This window comes from Martes martes (genome assembly GCF_963455335.1).
Source record: "Martes martes genome assembly, chromosome: 8".
Lineage (NCBI taxonomy): Eukaryota > Metazoa > Chordata > Mammalia > Carnivora > Mustelidae > Martes > Martes martes.
Genome location: NC_137895.1, coordinates 51,711,944 through 51,724,176, shown reverse-complemented (window position 1 = coordinate 51,724,176; position 12,233 = coordinate 51,711,944). Strand labels below are relative to the sequence as shown.

General features: G+C 38.6%; 1 protein-coding gene across 3 annotated transcripts in view; it reads left to right on the top strand.

Moving 5' to 3' along the window:
• TBK1 (TANK binding kinase 1) overlaps positions 1–12,233 on the top strand; it is a 45,107-nt gene that overhangs the window by 17,492 nt on the left and 15,382 nt on the right. The window contains exons 6-9 of one of the 3 annotated variants that reach the window (XM_080812505.1): positions 3,307–3,467; positions 7,990–8,100; positions 10,412–10,438; positions 11,482–11,661. In XM_080812505.1, coding sequence (XP_080668631.1) covers positions 3,307–3,467; positions 7,990–8,100; positions 10,412–10,438; positions 11,482–11,661 — 479 coding nt within the window. The remainder of the gene's footprint in view (positions 1–3,306; positions 3,468–7,989; positions 8,101–10,411; positions 10,439–11,481; positions 11,662–12,233) is intronic. The other 2 variants (XM_080812506.1, XM_080812507.1) reach the window with 2 other exon arrangements.

Genomic DNA, 12,233 nt, shown 5'->3' with positions numbered 1-12,233 from the left:
ATGTTTCAGAAGCATGTAGCTAGTAAATGCTCCCTTTTTTGGATCACAGCAGTTAGTATATATTACAAGTTTGTTATAATGATACCCCTATAGAGCAAATTTCGTTATAATTCTGAAGCATAGGATTCTATTCAGGGAGGTTGGTTATTGAAAGACAGAAAGGAACATTATTAGAAACACAAAAAATGAAATGCTTTTGAAAAGATCTAACTTGAAATGCTAGAAAGCTAGAAAAGCTCTGTGTTTCAAACTGTGTAGGTGTGTTTGTGTAAAGTTAGTAAGCATTTGAAACACTTAAGAAGGGGCGCCTTGGTGGCTCAGTGGGTTAACTCTCTGCCTTCGGCTTGGGTCATGATCTCAGGGTCCTGGGATCGAGCCCTGCATCGGGCTCTCTGCTCAGCAGGGAGCCTGCTTCCTCCTCTCTCTCTGCCTACTTGTGATCTCTGTCTGTCAAATAAATAAATAAAATCTTTAAAAAAAGAAAAGAGTTAAATAAAAGCCTGAAGCTCAGCAATCTAGAAATACATTTATATATACATACATACATATATATATATATATATTTTTTTTTTTAAGAGCCACCCAGGTGTCCCACAGAAATATTTATATTTAAATGAAAAAATTTCTCATTTTGGAATTCCCAGGCCAGATGTTTAATCTCCCACCACCCTTTGTTTGTGAAAGTCCAAAGAAAACGTCAACATTCATTCTTCCACCATTTTTAATATGATGGATATTTTAATAATATAAACTGAGAGTTTTATAGTAGGTTTATTCTTATGTTCCTATTCCAAGTGTGGAAGGCCAGGCCCAGTAATACCAAACCCTCCAGAAACACAAGTCTTACATTCAGGAGAGAGCCAGTGAACACAGATACATCTAACCACCCTGTATTAAGCCAATATCATTCAGTCACTCTGCAGGGAATTATACCAGTTAGGTAGTGTATTATTGTACCTTTTGAGGAGATTCCCCCTTTGTCTTCTTCTAGAATCACTGTATCTACTCCTTGTGTGCTAGAGGATTATCAGGCATATCCAGGTACTCTGTTCACAGCCCCATTTATATACTAAGTACCATCTATTGGGTCAAAGGTCTGGCTAGCACTTCTAAGGACAATAGTTTATGTGCTACACCATAAAACAGCAAAACCACTTGTACCCCATATGTCTGGTAGGCATAAGTTTGGACACTCAATTCAAACCCCTCATGCTTATCATCTCTTTTGATTTTACATTAAAATCTATTTCCCAGGCATCTGGGTGGCTCTGTTGGTTAAGCAACTGCCTTCCACTCAGGTCATGATCAAGTCCCGCATCAGGCTCCCTGCTTGGCAGGAAGTCTGCTTCTTGCTCTGACCTCCTCTCTCATGCTCTCTCTCTCTCTCTCATTCTGTCTCAAATAAATAAATAAAATCTTAAAAAAATAAAGCGTATTTCCCGAAAGAGTATCCCCCATCCCCATCTCCCACCCCTCCCATACACCACACACAAAATCCAGGGATTGTGACCCTTTGGGAGTCAGATTCATAGATTGTGTTATTTAGAAACACCCTCCTAGTAGTGCCATTTGCATTGGTTCCCAGGCCCTTGGGCCACAGCCACATATCGCAGTGTCATAAGGCATTTGTTTTGATTTGGATGATCAAATCTTTGGTCAACTCTGCTCTACTTTGGTCCATAATAATACACTCTTGTAGCTTTATCTTTCAAGAATCTTAAAGTTCTAATGCGTCACTTCTGTGAAGGCAAATGTCCAGAGGCAAAGCATGTATGACTCCTGGTTATACTCTGCAGGGCTTAATGTCCACCAGAATCTCTGTCTGGATCTGTAAGCTCCTAAGCCATGTCTTCTAAGATTTGTCTCTACTCCAGAACTCTCGTATAGTATCTCCTGGGCTTAAAGTCATGTGTTCAACATCAGACCACCTACTTGTCAGGGTTGCTCCATCCCAGTCAACCCAGTCAGGCTAGTCTGTGAAATAATTTTAGAAAATTTGATTTTTATCTCAGAGTCCATCTGACTTGCTCTGATGGACTGCATGTCAGGGACGAGGAAAAGGAATCAAGGCTGCCTGAAAGGTTTGGGGTATAAGCCACTGGGTAGATGGTGGTACTGCTTACTTAAGAGGGTAAAGATTAGAAGGAAACCAGTTTGAGAATGAAGACCAAGAGTCTATTTTAGATATGTGAAGTTTGAGCTACTTTTTAGATATTAGAGAAATCAGTAGAATATATGAATCTGGAGCTCAGGGCGGGAGATAGTTTTGGGAATTAAAGTATTAGATAAGGGGCACCTGGGTGACTCAGTCGGTTAAGCATCTGCCTTCTGTTCAGGTCATGAGCCCGGGGTCCTGGGATTGAGCCCCCATATTAGGCTCCATGCTCATCAGGAGCCTGCTTCTCCTTGTGACTGCCACTCTACTCTGCCTATTTGTGCTGTCTCTCTCTCTCTCTCTGAAATAAATAAAATCTTAGAGTATATAAATAATATTTAATGCCATAGGCCTAAATAGGAGATGAGGAAATGAGACAGTTATAAATGTAAACAGCTATTTTGAGAAGTTTTACTATGATGGGAAGCAGAGAATTGGGTCATATGTAGAAAGGGTGGTGGGGTCAGTTTAGGGCTTTTTTTTTTAAAAAAAAAAAAAAAAGGGGGAGATCTTAGGGGCACCTGGGTGGCTGTTGATTTCAGCTAAGGTCAGGATCGCAAGATCAAGTCATGCATCAGGCTCTGTGCTGGGTGTGGAGCCTGCTTAAGATTCTCTCCCCTACTCCCTCTCCCGCCACCCCCTTCCAAAAAGAGAAGGAAAATGGGAGATCTTAAAGCATGTATGTAAGCTGAAAGGAATGATCCAGTAGGGGGAAATTGATACTTAAAATAAAAGGGTTAATTGCAGGAACTGATTTCTGGAATTGGTGAGTCTCAATAAGGTGGGTTCCACAGCAGAGATGGAAAAGTTAGCCCTTGACAGGAGCAGTTCCATCGTAACTGGAAAGTAGGCCTGGAGTCTAGACACAGATTCAGATAGGTTGGTATTTGATAAAAGGCATAGGGAGAATTGATCTCTGATTGCTTCCATTTCCTTGCTGAAGTATGAAGTGAGGTTTCAAAATTGAGAGTCAAAGAAGGGTAGTTTGGAGGCTTGAGGAGGGAAAAGAAAACATGAAATAGTCTTTTTAGATTGGGAAAGTGAAATTATAAGGAAAATATGGTGGAATTTGTAGGAGTTATTGATTACCCATTTGTGTGTAATGTATTACTATAGAACACAAGTTCATTTCTTCATCCTTTTTTTTAAAGCATCCTGATATGTATGAGAGAGCAGTGCTGAGAAAAGATCATCAGAAGAAGTATGGAGCAACAGTTGATCTTTGGAGCATTGGGGTAACATTTTACCATGCAGCTACTGGATCCCTGCCATTTAGACCATTTGAAGGGCCACGTAGGAATAAGGAAGTGATGTAAGTGGTTTCTCTGTCTAAAATTCAAAACAATTTGGGGCGCCTGGGTGGCTCAGTGGATTAAGCCGCTGCCTTCGGCTCAGGTCATGATCTCAGGGTCCTGGGATCGAGCCCCGCATCGGGCTCTCTGCTCAGCGGGGAGCCTGCTTCCCCTTCTCTCTCTGCCTGCCTCTCTGCCTACTTGTGATCTCTCTATCTGTCAAATAAATAAATAAAATCTTTAAAAAAAAAAAAAAAAAAAAAAAAAAATTCAAAACAATTTTAAAAATGTATTTCTGTCTTTGTGTCATCATACTTTAGGGGTGTATACTAATGAATATTGATTTTAGCCATCATTTCTGATGTATTAATCTATTTTGTTTTGAATAAGAATACAGCTTTATAAAGTATATAGGCATAATTTTTCATATTGTGTTTAAGTATCTTATATACAAAGTGTAAATGGCATCAGCCTTTGGTCCATTATTAAAAATACCCTGCTTTCTGGAGTCTATTTCAGCACACTGTTTATTTCTCTTTGTGTACTACTTATCAGGGTTTTTCATTTATATAACTGGAAAAAAAAATAGTATTTCTGTTAGAACCATTACCAGATCTAAAAGAAATAAAATTTTAAAAACGGGGCACCCAGGTGGCACAGTCGTTAAGCATCTGCCTTTGGCTCAGGTCATGATCCCAGGGTCCTGGGATCAAGTCCTACATCGGGCTCCCTGCTCTGCGGGATGCCTGGTTCTCCCTCTCCCACTCACCCTGCTTGTGTTCCCTCTCTAGCTGTGTTTCTCTCTGTCAACTAAATAAATAAAATCTTAAAAAAAAAAAATTTAAAAAAATTTTTAAAAAGAAAGAAAAAAATTTTACCCTGAACTGATCTTTTTTTACCATTTCAGAAATAACATTTAATATACATATATAACATTTAATAAGTTTTTTTCTAGTGTGGTTTCGGTCAAAGACTGAATGTATTTTACTAGTACATTATACCTTTATCTACTGCCATAATTAATGGGAAATAGTTACTGTGTATAAAATCACTGTTTAAACCAAATAAAGGAGAAAAGAGAGAGGTGCCTGGGTAGTGGCTGCCTTCTACTCAGGGGATTAAGTGTCTGCCTTTGACTCAGGTCATGATCCTAGGGTCCTGGGATCGAGCCCCACATCGGACTCCTTGCTCGGCGGGCAGCCTGCTTCTCCCTCTTCCTCTGCCCCTTTACCCCAACCTCCGCCCTCCGTGCTCTCTCTGCTTTCTCTCTTAAGCTTGCTCTCCCAAATAAATAAAATTTTAAAAAGCAAAAAGAAGGAAAGAGATGGAATTCTAGATATGAAATTTTTTTTTTTAAGATCTTACGTATTTGACGGAGAGAGAGAAGCAAGCAGGGTGAGCAGCAAGCAAAGGGAGAGGGAGAAGCAGGCTCCCAATCCCAGGACCCCAAGATCATGACCCGAGCTGAAGGCAGATGCTTAACTGACTGAGCCACCCAGGCACCTTTAGATGTAAAATTTTTTATAAACATCTGTACACCAATCATACATCTTTTTATCATAAAAGAAATTAGTGAATGAGCCTGTGTCATGAGAAATAGCTAATCTATGTACACATAAAACTATAAGGTTATAAATGTTGTTTAGGGCATGTTCTGGGACAGTAACTCACTGACATCCCAGTGTGTCCAATCATTCTTTAGATCTTAACATTTCTCTCAGACCTTTATATTTACCCCTGCATTTTGTAAGTAAACATGACTTCAGTAATCACAACTATAAAAATATAATCTTTCATCTAATCTTACTTCAGGAAATCGAGAGAGAAGGGTATTTTTCTGTTTGTTGATTTGAGGAGGTAAAACCAGCTGATACAATGACTTTTGCTAAAAGCTGGCTATCTAAATGTTTTCAGCAAGAACAGTCTGCATATTCATGGGAGGAAGACATCCATTACTGTACTGATGATTTTGGTATAATGTTATTTTGAGCCTGCTTTGTAGCAGTGCCCATTTTATAAAATCTCTTCATTAATGAAGGCTGAGAGTCAATTTGTGTTTTTCTCTTTTTTTTTTTTTTTTTAAAGATTCCACTTATTTATTTGACAGATCACAAGTAGGCAGAGAGGCAGGCAGAGAGAGAGAGAGGAAGGAAGCAGGCTCCCGGCTGAGCACAGAGCCCGACTCGGGGCTCGATCCCAGGACCCTGGGATCATGACCCGAGCCGAAGGCAGAGGCTTTAACCCACTGAGCCACCCAGGCGCCCTGTGTTTTTCTCTTTAAACGTAAATTGTGCCTAACAGTTTAATCATGTTTTTGTCACACGTACACTTTAAAGCTTTTGCGCATTTCTTGCTGCCCTAAAAAACATCATGCTCCCTAACGAAGGAAACATGTGACTCATCAGCAGCTAGAAATACCTGATAATTTTGTCATCATGTGCACAGATATACCATTAGAAGAATTTCTTTCTTTTTTTTTTTTTAAAGATTTTATTTATTTATTTATTTGCAAGACAGATCACAAGTAGGCAGAGAGGCAGGCAGAGAGAGAGAGAAGAGGAAGCAGGCTCCCTGCTGAGCAGAGAGCCTGATGCGGGGCTCGTTCCCAGGACCCTGGGATCATGACCCGAGCTGAAGGCAGAGGTTTCAACCCGCTGAGCCACCGAGGCGCCCCAGAAGAATTTATTTCTTTCTATGCACAGCTTTTCATGAACCCTGATAATGTTCCAAGGTGCCTGAAATAGTAATAAAGACTGTTTTACTATTGAAGGATGCTTTTGTTTCACATTATATCAGTGTCGTTCCCTCAGCCTATCATTTACATTTTGTTAGTGTATTTATATATATGTCTTAGCAAAATGAGTAAAGCTTTTCCAAATATTTTAAGGGTTCTGCCATCATTCTCTTCACTTCTTCTTTTTTGCATTAATCTCACATATCTCTACTTATTCTTCCACAGTCAGATCTTTCTCATATGAATGCAACTTATTTTTCACATTAAATTCCTTCTGTGAAAAATACGTTAAGGCAAAACTCCTGCTGCCTCTCCTGTAGAAGCAGCAAGTGGTCCAAATCAGTGGTACCTGGTGTCTTCTGCTTTTTTAGAGAATATATTGATACGCTCAGAGCACATTAAACAAATGAAAAAAAATTATGCTAGAAGGGCACCTGGGTGGCTCAGTCAGTTGAGTGTCTGCCTTCGGCACAGATCATGATCTCAGGGTCCTGGGATCGAGCCCCACTTCAGGGCTTCCCTGCTCAGCGGGCAGTCTGCTTCTCCCTCTGACCCTCCCCCATCTCGTGCTCTCTCTCTCTGTCAAATAAAAAAGTATTTTTTTTTAAATATGCTAGAGGGGCGCCTGGGTGGCTCAGTGGGTTAAAGCCTCTGCCTTCGGCTCGGGTCGTGATCTCAGGGTCCTGGGATCGAGCCCCACTTCAGGGCTTCCCTGCTCAGCGGGCAGTCTGCTTCTCCCTCTGACCCTCCCCCATCTCGTGCTCTCTCTCTCTGTCAAATAAAAAAGTATTTTTTTTAAAATATGCTAGAGGGGCGCCTGGGTGGCTCAGTGGGTTAAAGCCTCTGCCTTCGGCTCGGGTCGTGATCTCAGGGTCCTGGGATCGAGCCCCACATCGGGCTCTCTGCTCAGCAGGGAGCCTGCTTCCCCCTCTCTCTCTGCCTGCCTCTCTGCCTACTTGTGATCTTTTTGTGTCAAATAAATAAATAAAATCTTTTAAAAAATAAAAAATATGCTAGAAAAAATGTCTATAAACTTATGTAAGACTGCTGTATTATGTTTTGCATTTTCATCTGGAAGAAAGTATTTTTGAAAGCATGGAACCCTTCTTTCTCTCCCACTCTCAGGTTTTGTTTAGAAAAGTGCTGAAACCTGCCAGACTGCTCTCATTGACTTGCTCCATCTTTATGGTATTCTTTTGCTTCCCCCTCCATCTCTTTCTCTAGGCCATCTTTATTTTTATCACCTACCTCAAGGATCCAGTTAAATTTGGCTTTTAATTTTGGTACACACGCCTATTCTTGTATGTGTTACATATTTTTTCAATTTGCAAAGAATCTTTGTGATACTGTGCTGTGTATAGTGTTGTCTTCTTTTAAAAGAAAAAAATGCTACTGTTCATTCTGCGGTAATTTCATAGTCCAGTTGACTGCCTTTGGATAATATGGGTAAAAGGGATTTTTATGGCCTAGAAACATTCTGTAACATAACTTTTTTTGTGTTTGCTCGATTTTTTCAGATGGAAAAATTAATATTTTTGTTGTGAACATCAAGATGCTGTTATATGGCACTCTGAGATCCCAATGAAAATTAATTATGGCATATATAAAATAATCGTACAACCACTATTCTACTTCAGTCAGTCAGATTCAAAGTATTTTGATTGTTTTATGGATCCTGTGAACATCAATCACAAAGTTTCGTCTAGTAGATAATTGTAGGTGCAACTGAGGAAATATTTTTGCAAAGCCCATTGATATGCTATGAAATAATGAACTACTTATTTTATTTTGCATTTATTCCTCCCAAGGTATAAAATAATTACTGGAAAGCCTTCTGGTGCAATATCTGGCGTACAGAAAGCAGAAAATGGACCAATCGACTGGAGTGGAGACATGCCTATTTCTTGTAGTCTTTCTCGGTCAGTATGGTGTATCCAGTTCTCTTTTTTGCACTTTGATGTTTGAGATCTTTGTTGACTAAAATCGCAAATACTTAGTGTGGTTTGGTTTGGGGTTTTTTTTTAAGATGTTACTATATTTTAAGCGTACTTTGAAGTGTGGTGTTTGTCTTTGTGGCAATGTAAAGATTTATAGATCTATATAAATAGTTTTGCCAGATCTCTATTAGGATACAGGGCAGGCATTTTTGAGATTGCTAATCACTAGTCTTAGAATTCTGTCCAATGTAGAGATTTCGCTTAGGACCTTGGTATATTTTGTACTGACCATCCATATGGACAGACCACAAATAGTGATACAGATGGTAATAACTAGAGTTCTAAAAAACAAACAGTCAAGGGGCACCTGGGTGGCTCAGTGGATTAAAGCCTCTGCCTTCGGCTCAGGTCATGATCTCAGGGTCCTGGGATGGAGCCCCGAGTTGGGCTCTCTGCTCAGCGGGGAGCCTGCTTCCCTTCCTCTCTCTCTCTGCCTGCCTCTCTGCCTACGTGTGATCTCTGTCAAATAAATAAAATCTTTAAAAAAAAAACAAAACAGTCAAGAAGTTTAGGGGTGGCTCACTTGGTTGGGCAGCTCCCTTCGTCTTGGGTCATGATCCCAGGGTGCTGGGATCGAGTCCCGCATTGGGCTCCCTTCTCCGTGGAGAGCCTGTTTCTCCCTCTCCCACTGCCTTCTGCTGTACCTACTTGTGCTCTCTCTCTGTCAAATAAATAAATAAGATCTTAAAAAAAAAAAAAAGTTTAGTATTATCCTCATTTTTAAAAGTATATTATTGTAAAGGTGAGAATTAATACTTTTCTACTACTTTTTTCACTATTTCAAGTGTTCAGGTGGGTCTTATTTAACTTAGTAAGCAGAACTCAAAAAAATTTTATTGTCAGACATGAATTCTGTTACCACAAAGAAAAATTTAAGGAGAAAGAAATTTAGAGAGTAAATTATTTTAGGTTTTATTCTGGAAACAAACCCAAGACACTCATCAATATTTAGAATTTCTGATTACTGAATAGACTTCCATTTTTCCTGAGTCTGGCAGTTGTATAATCTACAAGTAACATAGGTTATGATTTACTGGCTTAACATCCATTGTAATTTGTGGGTGCTTTTTGCATGATTTTCTACAAATAAATAAATAAATTTAAATATTTAATATTTTAAATATTAGATATTACTCATTTAAACCATATATATCCAAAAAACCATATATAACATAAGCTAATAAAATACCATCTATTACTGTTTTTTATATTTTTGATGTCTGTAATACTCATTTAAACTAAGAGTTCTAAAATCTTTTGGGGGGGCTTAAAAAAATTTTTTTTGAGTATAGTTTACACACAGTGTTATACTAGTTTCAGGTGTACAACATGGTATAAAATCAGTTTTGAGAACCACTATTCTGACAGTTTCATTTTTGTGTGTTTAAAAAAAGTCTCTGAAATGAAATTGGGTCATGCAGCCAGTATTATCCAGAGAAATTCATTTGATTGGAGAGCAGAAGTTGAACGTTTTAATAGTGGTTTGTGTTAAATTTTGTTTTAGAAAATACTCATTTTTGGAATTCCAGGCAAAATTGATAAAATGTCAAAGGGTCAGGAAGTGAGCACTGGCTAATCATTATATTGCTGAAATTCGGAATGAGTAATTTGACAATCTGAACTACAGATTGTATATTTCAGGATGCAGGTGTTACCTATCAGTCTTTAGCACACCAAGTTACAAATACTTTTATAAAAATTGCTTGGGGGGATGCCTGGGTGGCTCAGTTGGTTAAGCAGCTGCCTTCGGCTCAGGTCATGATCCTAGCGTCCTGGGATCGAGTCCCCCACATCGGGTTCCTTGCTCAACAGGGAGCCTGCTTCTCCCTCTGCCTCCATCTGCCATTGCTCGCTCGCTTTCTCTCTCTCTCTCTGACAAATAAATAAAATCTTTAAAAAAAAAAAATTTGCTTAGGTACCAGAAAGTATATTATATAATCTTTTTTTGAAATAGTAAGTACTTTAAGTACTACAAATCAGCAATGAAAACAACTATGAAAAATAGAACAACTGTTAAAAAAAAAAAAAGAACAGTCATATGTATTAGCCAAGACTGGGTAGCAATCGAGAAAGACCTAATTCAGCTGGTTTAAGTGAAAAAGGATATAATTGAAAGTTCATATGTGCATATGACTCAAAGCCCAGCTGAATCCTTGGACTTAGACTGTGACGTCAAGACTTGGTCTCTTCAAATCATTCACATCTCCTTTTCTCTGATTCGTCTTTACTCTAGGTCAGGCTCTTTGCTGACAGCCACAAGGTAGCTGCTGCCATTCCCAGACTCACATTCTCAAAGCTTTGAAAGCACAGTAGGAAGAGAGACCGATAGCAAAGATTTCTGGTTCTCATTTAACTAACTTGCATGCTATCACCTGTCCACCTCTAAGTAATTGTAATTAAGCACACCAAGGGATTATTCCAGTGTCTGTTAGATAGTCAAGAATATATTTTAGGGGCACCTGGGTGGCTCAGTTAAGCGCCTGACTCTTGATTTCACATCAGGTCTTGATCTCAGAGTTGTGAGTTCACACCCCACATTGGGCCCCATGCTGGGCATGGAGCCTGCATTTAAAAATACATATATAGCAATAATCGCGCCTCGGATAAACCTCATTGGCTATGATACTGCCACTGCGCAAAGCTTAAAAATACATATATATATATACATGTATGTGTATATATATATATAAAAAACTTTGAAATTCCATAATTGAGAGTCTTTTTGAGTGTATTGTATAATTCAGTGAAAGCATGAGAAAAAATAATTCTTGACTGTTGATTAACAGACCTGTACCCCTGAAGCAAATAATACGTTATATGTTAATTAAAAAAAACTTTACATTCTTTTTTTTATTTTTTAAAAATTTAAGCTTATTAGTCAAAGATTATCTCTAGTTGAATTGGCACTCATTGATCTCTAGATGATTATATTAATTTTACTTCCTAAAGAAATATACTACCAAAAAAAGTATACTACAAAAGTATATAAATTCAACATTAAAAATTATATATTGGAGAGCCATATTAAAAGAATATTAAAGATCTTGAAATTAAGCCATTATCTTATCCTCATCACTGCCTGGTTCTAATCCACTGATCTTGTCTTGATGTCCATGGGTGTATAACGTTGGAGTGTTTGGAAAAGTGTCTTTCTCTCTCTCAAATAAATAAAATCTTAAAAAAAAAATTTAGATCAATCTTAAGCAATAGCAGTTACTTTGATTTTTTGTAAATATTAATATTTTTGTATCTAGAGCAAATGCAACATTCACTTTTCAAGTAACTTTTTCAATACTATTTTAGGGGTCTTCAGGTTCTACTTACCCCTGTTCTTGCAAACATCCTGGAGGCAGATCAGGAAAAGTGTTGGGGTTTTGACCAGTTTTTTGCAGAAACTAGTGATATACTTCATCGAATGATAATTCATGTTTTTTCACTGCAACAAATGACAGCTCATAAGATTTATATTCATAGCTATAATACGTAAGTACCTCTTTATGTTTTCATCCTATACCATAATGTTGTATTGTATAATTATCTTTCTAAATTAGTAGAAGAAATGGAAAAGATGTCTCAGCTTCTCCAAAGGCACCCACTTCCCACTTAGGAAATTAAGTCTGCGTGCTTAGTAAATTCTTTTTCACTTATTTTTAGAGTGAAAGGATTAATTTTCTACTTTTATAAAATTTGTAGTCAACTTGGTTTCTTCTTAAAGTGCAGGTTTTACAAAACTGTTTTTGTTTCCATGCCTTCTCTCTTACATAATCACATAACCACAGATAACATCTGCCAGTGAATGGGCTGGGTTAAGAGTGCTGCCCTGTCAGGGTTGCCTGGCTGGCTCAGTCAGAGGAGCCTGTGACTCTTGATCTCCAGTTCCTGATTTCAAACCCCATGTTAGGCAAAGAACCTACTTAAAAAAAAAAAAGAAGGGCGCCTGGGTGGCTCAGTGGGTTAAAGCCGCTGCCTTTGGCTCAGGTCATGATCCCAGCGTCCTGGGATCGAGCCCCACATCGGGCTCTCTGCTCAGCAGGGAGCCTGCTTCCTCCCTTCTC